Raw genomic sequence first — 18373 nt, 5'->3', positions numbered from 1 at the left:
TTAATTTGGATAATATGAATTATTCTCTAAACAAAAAACCATTTAACTATTCTGAATATTTCACTTAATCAATTTCCGGAGAAAACCTTGTCTATATGATAGTTATGCAGTCTTTCGTGTCAAATTGCAAATCACTTATAGCTGTGAAACATTTCGCTTATACAATAGGTATCTTACTCGACGCCACGCACAATATACTTACTTGGCGCAATCCTTGCATTTATCTGTTCTAGTCAGGCTGTCAATCCTCGTGAAGCAACAGGAGGCTTTCAATCTCCTAAACATAATTGAATATTAGCTATGAGTCTTCTGGTGGTTTGGCCGCATGTCATTTTGCAAGAGTAGAAACTTTTGTGAGGAAACCGTCAAAACATCCTAATCAAGTACTTTGTGCCTCATCTATCAATGAATTTTCTATGAATATATAAAGAAAGGCTTCAAAGGTCTCTGTAGCCTTTTTATTCATCTTTGAAAGTCTCACTTGAATTGTTATTCATTTTTAGACAAGTAGATTCTTACTGTCCAAGAATGGAAAGATTACAGGCGAAACAACTCGTAACACCAATGTAATGCTGAAAGCGGAAGTACTTCTTCTGTGGTCCTATCGATTGTTTGGCTCGGTTCGATTACAGTAGTTTTTCTGTACCATTATTATCATCCACTATAGTCGTAACTGCTTTTAGAAAAGAATTTCGTGTTCTTTTTTGAGAATGCAATGTTCAAAAATGTTATGTTTCAAAAATTCGATATTTATGTAATTGCTCAAGCACAAACTTAGTAGCAAGCCGCTTTTTCAAATATCCGCATCCTACCTCTTCATCTTTGTACAGCCATTCGAAACCGAAGCAAGCATTTCCAATCATAGCATTCTCTGGCTTGGTTACCTAAATGATTTAAGAATTCATATTCATTTTGCAAGCATTAACGAAAAGTGAATTGATTCTGCGCGATCACCATCTTACTTATTTCAGATTTATGGAATAGAAGCCAAAACCATTGTCTTCAAACAGAAATTCATTCTAACTACTGTTTATATATTTAAAGAAAAAAGTGTTTAAATTATAAAGGTTGATTGCTTGCTTCACTTCCTTCTTTTATAAGCACAAAGCCACATTAAACCACGACCCTTCGTCTTTACAGAATACGACGTCCATTTGAGGGGGAATTTCGTTTTTGAGCTTTCTTTTTGTATGTTTGCTCATATTGTTGAATTACCGCTGAAATCTAGCTCATAGATATTCGTGCTTTGAATCCGTTCGTTACTCTCTTCATACGCGAAGGATTCCCTTTCTCTACATAACATGGGAACCAGTATTGACGGGGAAAAATACGTCCGTAATTTAGCTTCTTATATTTATACTCATGAGAAACGTTTGGCAAATGCTTCCAGTCAATTCATCAGTACTTCGATTTTTAGTAGCCAGCCCGTCCAACTGCATCTGACTCTTCACCATTTGTACTTTTTGTTGACTCAATTTGAGGACATCGATGTAAATGCGGGCCCTCTGAATATCCGAATTGAAAATCTACACTCTGAAGCATTTCCTAGCGACTACACTTCGTTTCTCAAAAATCGTGCATCTAGAAAAGTCGACTATGATGACAATATGAGCATGAAGAGCGTCGCGACTATTGGCAGTATACTCTCTCAAGTGTCTTCTTTGTGGAGCCGGTTCTCCACTGCCTCAACCGAGTCGACCGAGCATAGAAACAGACTGAAGCTTCTTTCTTTGATACGATATATTTATTCCTCCTTTACCAAACTCCCATTTTTAAGCCTTGTTTATAATCCGAAAGCAGTTCTCATCTCTCAGTTTGAAGAATTTCCTCTAGATACCGCGGTGCCCGTTACGGTATTTAAGAATTTATCTTCCCTGGAGGTCCGCGGCTACGACGTGCGATCTATTTATGGATGGAATTCTCTCTCCTTAGGCTTGAAAAGTTTGGTTCTGCATCGTTGTGATCTGGTGGATTTATCCGAGGTGCTTATAAAATTGGTTCTTGATGATACTGATTTGTACCGGTTTCGATCATCTAGACAGAATATGAGTCAATCATCTACCATCAGTCAGATTCGTTCTCCAGCAAAATCGCTGAATCTCCGGCGCTCGGTCTCTCTTGGATCAAAAGATCAGTCAAGCCCACAGCATTCCAACAATTTTCACCGCACTCTATCTCAGTCCGTATTAGTTTTGTCAAAAGATGGTGGTAATGATTCTTCTAACCTAAGTGTCAAAAGTAATGAGCCGTTATCCGATGCCGAAAGTGTAATGTCATCTCATGCCTGGAGCCAACTCTTATATTTTCGTTGCTCTAACTGTAACCTCAAATATGTGTCCTCAAAAACGTTCTTACCTCTCGCGTCCCTTTTATCTTTGGACTTAAGTGGCAATCAGCTTGTCGAACTTCCATCTGCTTTGGCTGAACTGCCACAGTTACGCTCCCTAAACTTGGCTAATAACAAACTCGTTAATTGTCGAACTTTATATCACATTAAAATACCTAATTTACAAACCCTTGTCCTTGCGTGCAACCAGTTGAAGGATCTGTCCGGTTTGGAAGCTGCTCCTACTTTGCAAAGGCTCGATGTTCGTGATAATTTGATTGTCGACCCGGTTGAATTCCGTCGTCTCATTGGAAATACAAATTTTGAGGAAGCATACATATCTTCGAATCCGTTTACAAAGACTAATTCTTCACATCGTATAATGATATTCAATTATTTTCGAGAGTTTCCAGAATCCAAAGATATTTTACTTGATGGACGAGGACCTAGCATGCTTGAGAGAATGTATTTAGCTGAAAAGGCAACCCCAAGTACGAACCTAGGCAGTCGGTCAGCGGGAAGCGATACGGGTGCCGTCATTCATCCTACTAAGTCTACTTTAAGGAGAACAAGCAAGACAAGGTTAGTCGATTTATCGTTACCTTCTGCCAACGTTTCCCGTGCACGAGCTGGAAGCGATATTTTATCCACTCAATCTGGATCTTCTGTGACGAAACTTGGGACCTCAGATGCTAGTCATGATGCTGGAGAATCATTTAGAAAAAAAATTGAAGCTTTGCGACAGGAAGCAGGCAATGAGTGGATAGAAGCGTTAGTGCAAGAAAGCTTAACAAGACAAAAAAATCATGCAGAAAAAGATTTAAACTAAATGGTGCCCTTCAAATTACTTATGATCATGGATAATGCCGCCTAATTTACACGACTAATCTCATTTATTAATCTAATATACTGGCTTTTCTATGTTACGATTATTCTATTTCTTATTTATATTATTTACAATTTAATATCTATGTGGAGTTTTCTTCGGGTCCATTCAAGCTTCATGATGTTGTTGACTAAACGAACGTTAGACGTATCAGGTCATGTTTATTATAATTAGAGCGGTTCCTGGATTCGGTAATGATTGAACGATTTCCTTTTATTTGTTTAATATAAGTGACTGACAAGTTGAAACCGACAAAAAATATCACGCTTTCTATATATTCGATAAAAAAGGAAATCATCTGGTCTTATCAAAAAAAGTACTTGAGCTTCATTACATATTTTGCCTCTTCAGCTTTCAACTCGTTATAACGGCTTTTTTGAAAGAGTGCCGTTAAATTGTTCCCTTAGTCGCTGCTGACATGTTGTGTTTGTTATTTGTAGAGCGATTTTGGATTCTATCCGGCATGTTGTTATGGATCTGAGAAGGAATGATCAGCTTCCTGTTCATTGGAATTATTGAAGAAATTTTCGTTTATTTGTTTGTTCCTTCCTCGATAGTTACGAGCTTGTTCATTGAAAAAATGAAACGAATAGCTTTGTATGGATGGAATTACTATAAGTAAATTTCTTCCATTCGTTAATATACTATCTATATTTTATTGACTTGTAAGTGTGTACTAAATCATCAAACTTGGGTAAGGCCCTTTAGCTTGTAAACAACCTATATTGTATGAATTCACGAATTAATAAACTGTTCACTATAAACTAATCGACTCTTTTCTCGACCTTTTTCTTTGATCCTCTAGCGTAAATCTGACACAGAGACTGTTCAAAAAGACGGAATTGAAGCTTCAATGAATGCTTAAAAAATTATGTATTATTGTAAAAAAAAACTAAAAACGATTTTGTTTGGTGTGTATACATTTCGTGGTCCAAGAATTGGTTTTGTACTTCCAAGTCTCAAGCAAGGAAAATTGAGCTTGAACCGTAATGAACCCCTATGCGGTTCTAAACCTGGAAAAAGAGGAATTGTACACTGATGATCAAGTAAAAGAAGCTTACCGAAAGGCTTTGTTGCAATTTCACCCGGATAAACGAAAAGATATTCAGCCTGGTCGATATAGCGTTGACCAAATTCGTGAAGCCTTTCAAATTCTCGCAAATGAAGAAGATCGTAAATTTTTTTTCAAAACTAAGGGATCCGGTAAGCAAGAATAGCTAGTATATGGTTAGAACGATGCTAACTTGCAATTCTAGACCGTGCTCAATACTACTCTGTCGTTGACTTGAGTGAGTTTGACGAGTTGGAGGATGGTTCCTACTATTATCCCTGCCGTTGTGGTGAATTGGGAGGCTATGTCGTAACGGAAGAGAACTTGGAAAACGAAGAAAGCATTATACCTTGCTTGGGATGCAGTTTGACCATCCAGGTAGCTTACGAAGTGGTAGAGACGGATGGGAGTGAGCAGTAAATGTGGTCGAGTTTTTTTTTTGAATGATCGTAGTATCTAGAAAGAAGGATTTGGCAAGTGTTTGCTATTCTCCTCTTTAGCTAAATTGGGTCGAAGAAAACAACCCTAAAATGATTCTCATATCTTATTCTTCTAGCGGAGCAAAAGGTTTGCTCTGTAGAACTACCACCTAAAGATTACGGTCTGAGACCTGCTTGTCTCGATACTCACATATTTGTCTACTGAAGATTAGAAGGACAGATTTTTGCAAGATAGACGAACATAATGATTCGTTTTGGTTACGGTGACCTTTGGAATAATGTACAAATAGGGATAACTCGTCTTCAATAGAGGACAGAAAACTTGGTTTGCCTTGATAATTCACTTGAAATGGGTGGGTGTTTTAAAGACGAAAGGAAGTTATAATTCATAGCATATAGAAACAAAGTCGGTTTATACACAATAGAAAATAGAACATGAATACCTTTCCCGATCACATCGGATTATTCTATTTCCTAGCGTTGTTTACTAAGACAATGCTTTCTTTCGTGTTATCCTTATATTCCGTATCGTACAGTCATACACCATACTTTTTAGGAATACCATTACGAAACTAACGTAGGATTCTGTATGCTGCAAAGTTACAATATCGCACTCAAATCTTCTCTACGCTATCCTTGATGATTCTGGCACTCTCTAGAGCCGCGCTTCTTGCGCTTCAAACACTCTGCCACCGTATTCCTCCTTCCATGAGCTTCCACCAAGTATTAGGGTTCGGGTTTGGAATCTTCGAGGTTCTTTGTTTACACGATATAAACAGCACTGAGTTTCCTCCGTTTCCCCATATCGTCGCAAAAGGTAGAAGGAAAAGCATCTAGCAAACCTCTTACGAAGGAACCAAACATATTCAATCTAATTAAAAACAGTGAATTTCCCTTTATTTTTGGAGCTTACTGAAGGAATCGTTTTACGAGCACATTTATATCGCATTTTCAAGCTCATTTAGGATTTTACGAAATTTGTTATTCTATCATTTATAATACATAGAAATTCAAAATGTCAAACACTGAGACTTTCAAGTTCGAGGCTGAAATCAGCCAGTTGATGTCCTTGATCATCAACACCGTTTACTCAAACAAGGAAATTTTCCTTCGTGAAATCATTTCCAACTCCTCTGATGCTTTGGACAAGATTCGCTATCAAAGCCTTTCTGATCCCCATGCCTTGGATAATGAAAAGGGGATGTACATTCGCATCACTCCATACAAGGAAAGCAAGGTTCTTTGCATCCGTGATACTGGTATTGGTATGACCAAGAATGACTTGATCAACAATCTTGGTGTGATTGCCAAATCTGGTACCAAGCAATTTATGGAGGCTGCCACTTCTGGTGCTGATATTTCTATGATTGGTCAATTCGGTGTCGGTTTCTACTCTGCCTATTTGGTTGCCGACAAGGTTGAAGTTGTCAGTAAGCACAACGACGACGAACAATACATCTGGGAATCCTCTGCCGGAGGTAGCTTCAACGTTACTTTGGACACTGAGGGTCCTCGTTTGGGTCGTGGTACCGAGATCCGTCTTCACATGAAGGATGATCAACTCGCTTACCTCGAAGAGAAGACCATCAAGGATACCGTCAAGAAGCACAGTGAATTTATTTCTTACCCCATTGAACTTGTTGTTACCCGTGAAGTCGAGAAGGATGTTCCTCAAGAGGAAGACACTACTGAGGAAGTCAAGGAAGACGATGACAAGGCTCCCAAGATCGAGGAAGTGGACGACGAATCCGAGAAGAAGGAGGAGAAGAAGACCAAAAAGGTTAAAGAAACTACCACTGAAAACGAAGAGCTTAACAAGACTAAGCCCATCTGGACTCGTAACCCTAGTGAAGTTTCTAAGGAAGAATATGCTTCTTTCTACAAGTCTTTGACTAACGACTGGGAGGATCACCTTGCCGTTAAGCACTTTAGCGTTGAGGGTCAGTTGGAATTCCGTGCTGTTCTCTTCGCCCCTCGTCGTGCCCCCATGGACTTGTTTGAAGCCAAGAAGAAGAAGACTAACATTAAGTTGTACGTCCGTCGCGTCTTCATCACCGATGACTGTGAAGAAATTATTCCTGAATGGTTGAGCTTCGTCAAGGGTGTTGTTGACTCTGAGGATTTGCCTTTGAACTTGTCTCGTGAAATGCTTCAACAAAACAAGATTATGAAGGTTATTCGCAAGAACATTGTCCGTCGCTGCTTGGATATGTTCACTGAAATTGCTGAAGACAAGGAGAACTTCAAGACTTTCTATGAAGCTTTCAGCAAGAACTTGAAGCTCGGTATCCACGAGGATGCCGCCAACCGCCCTGCTTTGGCTAAGCTCTTGCGTTACAACTCTCTCAACTCCACTGATGACATGATCAGCTTTGAGGACTATATCACCAAGATGCCCGAGCATCAAAAGAACATCTACTTCATCACTGGTGAATCTAAGCAAGCTGTCGAAAACTCTCCTTTCTTGGAAGTCTTCCGTGCCAAGAAGTTCGATGTCTTGTTCATGGTTGACCCCATTGACGAGTATGCCGTTACTCAATTGAAGGAATTCGAAGGCAAGAAGTTGGTTAACATCACCAAGGATGGTCTTGAATTGGAAGAGACTGATGAGGAGAAGACTAACCGTGAAAACCTCGAGAAGGAGTACGAAGAGTTCGCTAAGCAACTCAAGACTATCTTGGGTGACAAGGTTGAGAAGGTTACCGTTTCTAACAAGATTGTTGGTTCTCCTTGCTTGTTGACTACTGGTCAATATGGCTGGTCTGCTAACATGGAGCGTATCATGAAGGCCCAAGCTCTCCGTGATACTTCTATGAGTTCTTACATGTCTAGCAAGAAGACCTTTGAAATCAACCCCAAGTCTGCTATCATTGCTGAACTCAAGAAGAAGGTTGATGAAAGTGGTACTGAGGACCGCGCTGTTAAGGACTTGGCCACTATCTTGTTTGAGACTGCTCTCTTGTCTTCTGGTTTCTCTTTGGACGATCCTAGTGCCTATGCTGGTCGTATCAACCGTCTCATTTCTCTCGGACTTAGCATTGATGAGGAAGAAGTTCCTGTTGCTGAGCAAGCTGCTGAGCCTACCAAGGAGGAAGCTGTTGAAAGCAAGATGGAAGAGGTTGACTAAATCAACTGGAAATAGTCAAAAGTTTGTCAAGTTATCTATGCGTCATGTCTTTTGGAAGTATACGACTTTGCAGTATAGCAGGTATTGTATGGTTTAATAATTTCGTCTTAAAAGTTCCTTTTCATGAATTATTTAATTAGAGACTGGATAATAGAAAAGAGTCTTTTCATATTATTTAATGGTTTATTGTCTATAATTTGAGTAGTAAGTTTATGGTTGTATTCTAATTTTGAAACATTGAGTACCAATAGGGTATTCTACCTAGGAAAGGTAGACAATTAGACCGTACAAGGATGTTAAATTTGCAAGTTATCGTTGTTGACAAAAAAAGTAATGCAAACCTTTATGAAACAAGTAAGATGGATGGAACCAATACAGGTATGTATTCAGATAGAAATAAACTGAAACATATGTCTTATTGCCCAGACACGAATCTAAATATCAGTTTTGGAGTGATGATCGTTGTGAAGTTAACAAGGACATGTGGATATTTCGCGGATTTCACTCTAAGACTTTACATTGTAAACCGATTAGCTATATTTCTTATATTATATTCCATCAGCTTCAGGTTGTAAAAGCTTGTATGTAATGGATGTGTATGTGATTGGTACTTGAAAGGCAGATTTTTACCAATGTAAACCAGACAATAATAACAGTTCTATGTAAAATTATACAGAAGTAATAGGATGAGGTTCAGGAAAGACACATAGGTGACTATATTGGACGGAATCTATATTGGGTAAGTTGTACAAAGCCAGCTTCTTCTGTTTGTAAAGTGATACTCAAAAAAGTAATTTATGTAAAGAAGACATAAAAAAAAAGCAAGCAGACAAATCAATACTTGCTCTTTCTAAAGTGCATAAATCTATAGAAGACACAAAAGATTGATATGAACGTGGGGTAGTAAGGGTTAATTGATAAAATAGAAAGAAATTATGATTCGATTGTGTGAAAACAGCAAAAAAAAATTAATTAGTGGGTTAGAGGTTCGTGACAGTAAATAGCATTCATGCCAAAGCAACAAGGTATGGAGGAATGAATTCATAAAGAAAGAGAAAGAAGAAAGAAAGGAGCGAAGAAAAATCCTAGTTGTTGTCTTTAGAACCAGCTACCGCATCCACAAATTTTTCATAGTAAAACATTCCATGGCTGGTGTGTGAACGGAGAATAGACTCGACATCTTTGGCATCGATCCGATCTCCCATTGTGGACAAGGCTTCTTTTAACAGACCAATTGGAATTTTACCTGATTGAGTATCGTCGAAAGTTGCAAAAGCTTCCAAGAGGTCCATTCTAGGAGAGATACGGCACAACATTGAACCCATGAACGTGAGGAAAGAAGCTAAATTAATAGGAGGATGAACAGAATCAAACATTTGCTGAATGACCTGACTAGAAGAGTCTTGATTTAACGAGGAAAGCATAGTTTTCAAATCGTCTTCGCCGATATTTCCATCACCGTCCTTGTCAAGCAAGGCAAAAGCTTCCTTGAGCTCTTGAATTTGAGAAGAGGTAAGCTGAGCAAAAGCACCAGAAGAAGCCCTTATAGCAGCCTGGGCAGCTACTTTTTCAGAAGTACTAGAAGAAAGAGGGACTCTTCTTTCACCAAAAGAGTTGGATTTCTCGGTAGCCATGGCTTGATTCGTTTGACAATATTATTTTGAATAAATATTCAAAAAAAAAAAGGTATCTGTATTAAAAAGAGCCAATTTGGAAATCTTCGGTTGAGATTTCGATAAGAATGAAAAGCAAGGTTCCTGTAGAGAAAAATCTTTAAAAAATTTGAAGAATGAAAAAGAGAATGAAAAAATTGGTACAAAAAGAACGAAAATGTAAGATTGAACCTTTCAAATAGAAGAAAGAAAAGAACTGGTGAAGTTCTTTTTTTTTTTTTTAAAGGTAAAGGCCCTATTAGGTCAACTTTCAACAAGTGTATAAACAAGCATTCGGTTATTACACCAGCCTACTTAGAAAAAAAAAAAAAAAAAAAAAAAAAAAAAAAAATATATATATATATATATATATATACTTATAATGAAGTAAATAAGATTTCCTTTTCAACTAAATGGGTCTTTGTCTTCCAATTCATCGTTTGTTTATTTCCTTTACTTTTGTTTGATACTGCTCACTGGTAGTAATTTACTATATATAAAACGAATGGTTTATGGAAGAATTTACATCAAGCAAAAATAAAAATGGAATAAAAAAGATTAAATAGGTTAATTTTTCATACATTAGTAGAAATACCAAGGACATAATGTATCCATACTAACTTGTTTGTTTACACTGTACTTATAAATATGGCCATAGCAAAATTTGAGGCTTTCGCGTTTCTTCAAGCCTTCAGAGCCAAGATGTATGATATAAGTCTACATTTGTTTCCCTTTATTCCCATTCATAATATTTTCTAGCTGGTCTTCATGTACAAACAATTCCTACATGATCATCAACTAAAAGTCGTTCACTTATAGCCTGTGTATATAGATAGCTTAAAAGAATAAAGCATATGTCTACGGCCATACCTAGGCGAAAACACCAGTTCCCGTTCGATCACTGCAGTTAAGCGTCTGAGGGTCTCGTTAGTACTATGGTTGGAGACAACATGGGAATCCGGGATGCTGTAGGCTTCCTCTCATTTTTCTCTTTTCTTTATCCTTAAGAATGTTTCATTTCATAGTTGTACTTTTTTTTACTTTCATGTCCTTGAATTGAGCGTATACGAAGGGAAGCAATGCATTCACAGCATTTCTTGAAACACCAATCAATATCTTATTGAAGATCTAAAATAGAAAGAAAACGAGTAAACATTCGTATTGCAAAACAATTAATAAATAAACGAGACTAACTAGCGTGAGGATAAATGGACGTTATGCAGATGCAAATATCGAAGGGAAAGGGAGAAACCAAACATTGTCCTGAGAACAGAAAATATAGTAGAATAAAGCAAGGATAAATATACAAAGTGCATAAAAAGTCAAAAAGGACAAAAAGCTTCTTAAGTGTTTTGCAAGATTTTAGCGCTTCCAGTATTCTTAGACTGATTTTCTTGTCGCCTTACCTATCGTTACAAATTCAAAACATGGTCCTCGCTTCTAATATAGAACTCTTTGGCTCTCTTGGCGGTTCGGGAGGTATTGCATCAGCATTTTTGGCAATTGATTTTCATTCATTGAGTCGGACACTTCTAATGTAATGTCATAACCTAGAATATAGGCTAGTAGTATGAGAACGTATCCGAACACCTGAAGAACAACTTCCAACAGTTAATGAACATGTTTGAACGATTTGGAAACACCATTCAATGTTAAAAAAAGCAAATTCAATAAAACTATTCATTATCAGTTAGTAAAGCTTTCATCAAACTTCATCCATCTACTGGGATACCTGAAACTAAATTAAGAAGAAAGCCAAAAGCCAAGACGGCAAGAAATGCTGTTACACAAAATTGAAACTCTTTTCGAATTTCTTTCAGCAAACCATCGGTTAGAAAAGGAAAGAGAAAGTGATACGAAAGTAGAGAATCAAGTCCTATGGAGAAGAGATAACACCAAAAAGTCGAACTCCCTCATTTACTGTTTTTTTTTTCAGAAAGTAAAAATCTCGCGAATGCTTTGATGGCCTAACAAAAACAAGAATGTAATTTCGAGCCAATTGGGTAGAGCAGCAGAGTAACACATTTTTGCCGAAGCGTTACTAAAAAATTCTGCTCTTATTTTCAATATCCAGTAAAGAATAGAAACAACCTTTTTCCGAATCATCCAAATTTGATGAACACAAAATCTTGTGGTACGTGGATAAATCACTTTCAGAACTCACAGGAGAAGCCAAGTAAGAAGATTCGGCAAGTTTAGGAGCTTCAAGTTGCTATTCATATTTTTTTTTTTCGTTCATAGCACCCAATCAGAAACGAACCATGAGAAGCACAAGTTGGTAGTACACGACAACAGACGGTGATTCAATCAATTTAAACTACCAAAAAAAGAAGAGTTCACTTCATTTCATCTTCAAAAAATGGAAATAAACCTGCAATGGCAATGGTTAGAGGTTTGCCAAAGTGACGCTGCCGTCAACCTTTTTAGGTCCTTTCTTTGGTGCCTTGTACATGAGCTCGTCAAACAGATAACACGTCATTTTGTTGAATAGGTAGAAAAGCAACATTAATCGTTAGTAAATATAGATTGACAGTACAAAACTGGTATTTTTGTGCACTACCAGGACTTGTAAGCTCGAAGCCACCAGATCCTGTCTCATCATTGCAGTTCAATGACTGATGGCCTCACTAGTACTATGTGCGAATTCAATATAAGGCTATGAAAGTGAGTAGAATCTTAATTTTACTAGCCTGTTCTTAAGTTTCCTTAAACGTTGACTTCTGTTTTAAATCATTCAGTTTCGTGTTGTTCTCTACTTGCATGGCATTGTTACCTCAAGGGTAACGGGACATTCATTCCACCTGATGGGAATTGTATGAAGTCTATGGTTCGAAAAGAAAAGGCAAGAAAGTTTACGTTCTTCAATGGTCATTAATAGTTTGTTTCTTGTTTTATCCAAAATTTTATAATATAAACGATCACCAGTCTAAGTACCTTGAAAGAGGACAGGAGAATGCACATACTTTTTTGCCTTTCCACTTGATAACCGCTATTTTCTCTTCGTTTCGTTTTAGATCCTTAGATCAAGATTCGTTTTAGTAAATCGAAATTAACGATTACTATTTTCCCATCCATCACCTCGTAAAACTCAAATTATTGAATCTAGTTATTGCTTGATACCACACGAGAAAACCTGGAATTAATAAAACCAAGAATAAGCGTTTTTCTGCTGTTCAATTGTGTTCCTCGGGTGATCGACCAAGCAGGTGTACAGCACCACCAGCAAAATATTTACAAGGGCTAGGCAAAACCTGTGTTGTCTCGAAAATCAAATTCGAAGCATATTATAAATTATTTTTGAAATGTACTCCAAGCACATAAAACTAGGCATCCGATAATTTTGGCAGTACTTCCTACCAAGAGGCCCATATTTAGAACCATATAGCAGCAAGTAAAAAAAAGCCTACTGAAATAGGAGGATGACAGTGTAGTCATTGAGAGTTTCTTCTAGGCAAGGAGTTAAAAAACAAATTTGACATATCAAGGGAACTAAACATTAAGGCCCACAGCAGGGCGTAACGACCAAAAGCTACAAGAATTCCACAAAGGGTTATGTCCAAAGTTATTGACAACAAAAGAATATTAAGATACTTATTTATCATAGAAATAAGTTTCCACTAAGATTTAAGTCATATAATAAACGGTGCCTGGTCCCTGAGAGCTAGCTACATTGATTTCTAGAAACAAATAGTTTATTAGGCATGGGATTTCCTCAATGAAGGTATTGATACCAGTGAATAACCCTTGGAGCAATTTTTAACAACACTAATGGCTAAATAAGATTCCAAGTTGCTATGGATTTTCCCATTTCTGAGGCAGTTAAATAAAGTCCCTCTGCAAACAATATTGGAAGCATTAGCATACCTTTTTGTAAATAGTTTTTGACTATTTTTAAAAAATAGAGATAGAAAAGAGATAAAATGGATTTTAGCAAGATATGGGCTACTATGTTAGGAAAGCAAATTGTCAAGTGGGTACAAATAACGAGGAAACACAAAACAGGACGAGAAATGCAACCCAGTTATTTCCAATCTTTGATTAAAAATTCCTTAAAAAATTCTTTTGGAAAAAATCTACACAGTTGACAGAGAAAAGAGAAAAACCTGTGTTGACAAGAAAAGTTCACATCTCTTACGCAATAACATGGACACAATCAGAGTCACAACGCGCAAGTAACAGATTGTCGTATTTTGCTTTTGTTTACACCTTTATATAAAAAAAACAGACCTTTTTCTATGAGTCTCTTCCTTTGCTGAGAAAAATTCGGAATAACATATTCTTTCTTGTCGAGGAAAAGGTACTTCTGCCAAGCCAGTTTCAACTCGACTTAAAACGACCGATTTTTTTCTTTGTATACCATTAAGACTCAATTTTGACACTGCAAAAAGGTGGAACAAACAGAATTCTATAAAGGGAATGAGAAGATCTGTATTATACTTTGGTCATTGTGATTCAGCTCAAGAGCTCATTTACGTTGAATACGCAAAGAAATGGAAGTTCGAATTTGATTAACTCTTGTAAAATTTCTGATGATAGTTTATATCTGATTCCCCCCCAAAAAAAAAAAAAAGTGTATCCTTTATAAAGCTTTTATGAATTAAAAAAAAAAAACACTAATCTATACTCTCATTCAAAGTCAAACATTTCAAAACACTGTATTTACCTGTTTGTAGATTAAGAAAAAGATGCCTTCGTTGAGACGTCTCTATTGCTAATGTTTTTACCTTTGTAACCTTTGTTTACTGACATTCGTATTAATAATACCTCGAAAATCACAACTACGAGGTGTTTGCTTCGTTTAAATTCTTGTCATTTCTTTTGCTTTCGTATTCATGCTGAATGTACCTCTCTTTTCATTCACCGTTCACTTAAAAATCTTTCTCTTGTTTGTTTGATAACGAAAGCAATTTAACATCTCGTTAACATGAACAAGAAAGCTCCATAGAAAGCAGTAAAGAAGTAAACACCCTAGATCCATTTTGGAAAGAAGAGAAAACGCTTCGATTAAAGAAATAAGCATTTCTATTTGATTCCAGTTCTCTTGCATTCAAGAAAGAAGCAGTTTTTTTTTTGGGGGCTCTTCTTGGACGATCATAAGGGACAGCAAAGTTTGGCTGCACAACTCTGCCGAAACGAGCTTTATAGAAAAGGAAAATTAGCATACTTACTCATCATGTTTCGATGGTCTTCAACGCATACCTTTGGATTGTTATGGCTAATTGTCGGTGGTGAAGCGTATCAATTGACGAGTGTAAAACAGGACCATACAGACAAAATGAAATACTACGAGGCGAAAATACATTATTTGAAAAGTTTACAAAGAAAAGAGTGATGCGTTGTCATTCCTTCTTTCTTTAAGTCTATATTTTAAGCTATAGACTCTCCAAGATGTCTTCTTTTGCTTCATTAGGAATCACAGCAAGACAAGTGACTGGAATAATTCCCAACTTTGTTTGGAGTTGCTCATGTTTGACAACAATTTCGTAAAACGTTCTAGTGGTTTTTCTAGTTTGAGTTTCCTTGTACGCTCGTTCATACATAACCTTTGCATTGTTCAACAAAACAGACTTTGAATTTTCAGCAATAGCCAGAGGAATATTTGTTCTTTGAATCTCCAAATCCGCCCTACTGATCCATATCCTCGTACGGCTGCCATCATATGTGCTCGCCAATTTCAGTGCTTTTGCGGCCTGGCCGTATATATTCCATGCCCTTGTCAAGACTTCCACAGATGGAGTTGAGCTTTGTTGCATATGTGCTTGAATTAAGGTTTCCGCAAAATCTACAAACGCGTCGGCCTTATCACACAGCAATTGAATATGGATGGGTTTTGTAGGAGCGTTTGATGCCTGTAACGGATTCTGCAAGTTAAGTTCAGGTAGTTGTGACAGGCGGTCATCGTAGACTTGTAATAAATTAACCCATGCTTGTTCTGAATGCTGTCCTGATAATACGAGGCGCTTTTCCCTTGCCAGGTGCCAGTCCATAAATTTTAATACATCATACTTTTCAGAAACCGATTGCACAAGTTGACTCAGATTTTCATAGTCGGAATCCATGAAAGAACTTGTGCCCGCAGCCAAAGCAGCAATTTCTCCCAAAAGAACGGCTGAGTCTTCATCGGCCTGGGACACGTTTGCATGAAATTTCTCAAAATCAATGTTAGCAGTACCGGAAAAGAAAATTTGTTCCAACTCCAACTTTTTTTGGAGAAATTCTTCTTGCTGAAGCACTGAGCATTTCATGCATGCATCCAACGCAGCCTGGATGTGCGGTAATGCCAATTGCTCATAACCACTTTCTGTGCTGTTTTCAGCAAGGTACTTGTGGGTTTGCGCAAGGTTAAAATATGCTTCGGAATTTGTTTCTAGACTCAAGGCTTTTTGATGCAGATCAATACTGCTTTGCAGATATTGGTTCGACTTACTTGACAGCATATCGCAATTCGATACCATATTTAAATAGAGTCTAGCTTTGTTAAACCAAGCATCAAAATCATTTGGCTTGGCTGCCAAGTACTCATCATAGGCTTTCGAGGCCTTATCATAGAATCGATAGCACTACAAAAAAGGTCAGTTTTGAGGCTCCTGAAATGGTAAAAGTAAAAGTAAATGTAAGGAGATACGATCAATCCTTATAAACTTGTTGTAAGAGCAATGCAATATGGACTTTGTCCTATCCACGCTAGTTTGTAAACTTACCTTTTCAGGATCGAGCCGCCAGCGATCTCCACTCTCTTCTTGTTCAATGGCTTCTTCAAAAACGTCGTCAACAGTTTGGGGCTTTTGTTGCTTTGCTTTCTTTGCTTTCGCTGCTTCACGTAAGATCTCTCTTCTTGAATTACTCATAGTGGAAAATTAAAAGAAGAGTAGAAAAAACGATTTTAAAATGGAGTTCTCTTAAAAACAGGAGAAAATAGAATGCAAAACCATACAAAATGTAGTCTTTTTTTTTTTTTTTATTCACAGAAAACACTCAAAGAGTTACGATTCTACCACATTCCACGTCCTACTAGGGAAATTTTCACACCTACGAACCAAACCTGTCGTCGAAACAAGGGCGGTTGAATTTTTTGAAAAGTGAGAATTGGAAACTTGGTGGATTCAATCAGTTATAAAAAGAAAAAAGAAAGTTTTGGTATACCATTTAGTACCCTTATTAGAAACATATAGGGTAAACTTGGAAACAATTCTTGAAAAGCAAGTTTAATTGATTGTTTTTGGTTTTACTAGTCATTTGAAAAGGTTGTTGGAATTGACAATGTCTTTAAAAATATCCGTTCTTTTTGTCTGCTTGGGCAATATCTGCAGAAGTCCAATGGCGGAAGCCGTCTTTCGAGACGAAGTGCAAAAGGCAGGCGTGAGCGATCATTTTGATATTATTGACAGTTGTGGTACGGGAGCATGGCACGTAGGCAACTTGCCTGATCCTCGTACGGTGGATGTGTTGACTGCAAATGGAATCTATACGGAACATTTGGCGCGAAAATTAAAACTGACAGATTTCAAAAAGTTTGACTACGTATTCGCGATGGACCGATCGAACCTGCAAAACATCAAACGGGTGTGCCCAAGTGATGCGAAGACTCAAGTTGCATTGTTTGGAGACTATGGCAGCACAGGCGTCTCTAAGATCGTAGAGGATCCTTATTATGGAGGAGATGATGGATTCCAATTATGCTATGAGCAATTGGTAGATTTTTCAAGAAACTTTATTCAAAAGGTGGTTAGATAAAAAGACTTGATAGATGAAATAGAAATTAGAGTGTGTTTGGAAAGTAACTAGAAATGGAAAGGAGACAAATAGATAATAGATAATAGATAATTTAGGAAGAAAAAGAAACAGATCGTAAAGAAAAAGAAGAGGAACGAGAGATAGGTAGGTTCAAGGCCGGTCGTCTTGATTCGATTGTTTCTTGCAAGAAGTAGAAGTAGAGGGAGAAGAAGGTTGGATGGGAGAAACGGAACAGTATTGTCGATTGTAATAGACGAGGCCACCGGATTGGGAGAGGGGAATGGAACCGTGCTCGACGCGGTCGACAGTAGCAAGGAACAAGAGATGATCTTGGACGGGGATAGAGCGGAGAATGGAGCAATGCAAGAGACCAAGACTATCCAAAAGATGGGGGATGCCTTCTTTGCTAAAGGAAACTTCGGATGGAGAGAGGGTATGGTGTGTGAAAGCGGGGGGCGAAGGAGGACTGGTTAGGTTGGGTGGAAGGGAAGATGGAGAAGGAAAGACGGTGGGATGATTCGGTCGGGAAAGAATGGAGGCCCATTGAGAGTGACGAAGGATGGAGCTAGAAAGAAGGTGTACGACGACGCGTTGAGATTGGAGAATGGCAGAGGCGGTTCGAGAAGGGACCTTGAGATTGAAGGAGACGATGGGATTTGGAGAAAGCGAAACAGGGGTAAAGGAAGAGGCGGTCATGGCGGCTTGCTGACCATTGGGAAACCCGCTGGAAAGGATAACGACGGGTTGGGCGAAGTGGCGCATGAAAGCACGGAAGTCTGCATGGGAGTAAGGCGAGCTGTTGGAAGAAGAACGAGAGGGGAGAAGGGTGGTAGAAGGGAAAGGGAAAGGATGACGATGACGATGACGCCCTAGAGACGACAAGGACCGCCAAGAATGCATAGAGAAGAGGGAAAAAAGCTGCAAAAAAAAAGAGAGAGAGGGGAGAGAGAGAGAAAATAAACACAAAAGGAATCGTAAAATCGTTTCAAAATTCAAGAAATTCGTTGATTGTTCATTTGTTTGTTTACAAATAAGTATGATAAGGAAAGAAAAAGGAACAATTTTGTATGCATATAATATAGTCTGTGTGTTTGCCAGAGGTTTCCGTGCTAGCAAGGAGAGACAAAGAGACAGAGAGAAAGAGATGGGTGGATGTT

At 37.9% G+C, this 18373-nt stretch overlaps 7 protein-coding genes and 1 non-coding gene across 8 annotated transcripts; 5 read left to right on the top strand and 3 right to left on the bottom strand.

Moving 5' to 3' along the window:
• Positions 1–1301: 1301 nt before the first annotated feature.
• SOMG_04607 (leucine-rich repeat protein) lies at positions 1302–3155 on the top strand (the record flags this gene model as incomplete). Its single annotated transcript, XM_056183387.1, has 1 exon — positions 1302–3155. One exon carries the CDS (start codon positions 1302–1304, stop codon positions 3153–3155), a length of 1854 nt encoding a protein of 617 aa, XP_056039459.1.
• A 1046-nt stretch (positions 3156–4201) lies between these two features.
• Positions 4202–4683, top strand: dph4 (diphthamide biosynthesis protein Dph4; the record flags this gene model as incomplete). Its single annotated transcript, XM_056183386.1, has 2 exons — positions 4202–4415; positions 4469–4683. 2 exons carry the CDS (start codon positions 4202–4204, stop codon positions 4681–4683), a joined length of 429 nt encoding a protein of 142 aa, XP_056039060.1.
• A 1035-nt stretch (positions 4684–5718) lies between these two features.
• Positions 5719–7830, top strand: hsp90 (Hsp90 chaperone; the record flags this gene model as incomplete). Its single annotated transcript, XM_056183385.1, has 1 exon — positions 5719–7830. One exon carries the CDS (start codon positions 5719–5721, stop codon positions 7828–7830), a length of 2112 nt encoding a protein of 703 aa, XP_056039460.1.
• Positions 7831–8915: 1085 nt separating this feature from the next.
• rlc1 (myosin II regulatory light chain Rlc1) lies at positions 8916–9464 on the bottom strand (the record flags this gene model as incomplete). The annotated part of the gene is made up of 1 exon (XM_056183384.1): positions 8916–9464. One exon carries the CDS (start codon positions 9462–9464, stop codon positions 8916–8918), a length of 549 nt encoding a protein of 182 aa, XP_056039461.1.
• Positions 9465–10342: 878 nt separating this feature from the next.
• On the top strand, positions 10343–10457 carry SOMG_10112. Its single transcript, XR_008803645.1, has one exon. It is a non-coding gene; the product is annotated as a 5S ribosomal RNA (ribosomal RNA).
• A 4397-nt stretch (positions 10458–14854) lies between these two features.
• Positions 14855–16330, bottom strand: SOMG_04602 (TPR repeat protein; the record flags this gene model as incomplete). Its single annotated transcript, XM_056183383.1, has 2 exons — positions 14855–16042; positions 16184–16330. The coding sequence occupies 2 exons, from the start codon at positions 16328–16330 to the stop codon at positions 14855–14857; spliced, it is 1335 nt and encodes a 444-aa protein (XP_056039456.1).
• Positions 16331–16742: 412 nt separating this feature from the next.
• stp1 (protein tyrosine phosphatase Stp1) lies at positions 16743–17216 on the top strand (the record flags this gene model as incomplete). Its single annotated transcript, XM_056183382.1, has 1 exon — positions 16743–17216. One exon carries the CDS (start codon positions 16743–16745, stop codon positions 17214–17216), a length of 474 nt encoding a protein of 157 aa, XP_056039570.1.
• A 150-nt stretch (positions 17217–17366) lies between these two features.
• On the bottom strand, positions 17367–18116 carry SOMG_04600 (NADH-dependent flavin oxidoreductase (predicted); the record flags this gene model as incomplete). Its single annotated transcript, XM_056183381.1, has 1 exon — positions 17367–18116. One exon carries the CDS (start codon positions 18114–18116, stop codon positions 17367–17369), a length of 750 nt encoding a protein of 249 aa, XP_056039458.1.
• Between the last annotated feature and the right edge of the window lie 257 nt (positions 18117–18373).

This window comes from Schizosaccharomyces osmophilus, chromosome 3 (genome assembly GCF_027921745.1).
Source record: "Schizosaccharomyces osmophilus chromosome 3, complete sequence".
NCBI lineage: Eukaryota > Fungi > Ascomycota > Schizosaccharomycetes > Schizosaccharomycetales > Schizosaccharomycetaceae > Schizosaccharomyces > Schizosaccharomyces osmophilus.
This window is presented reverse-complemented; position numbering and strand designations above follow the sequence as displayed.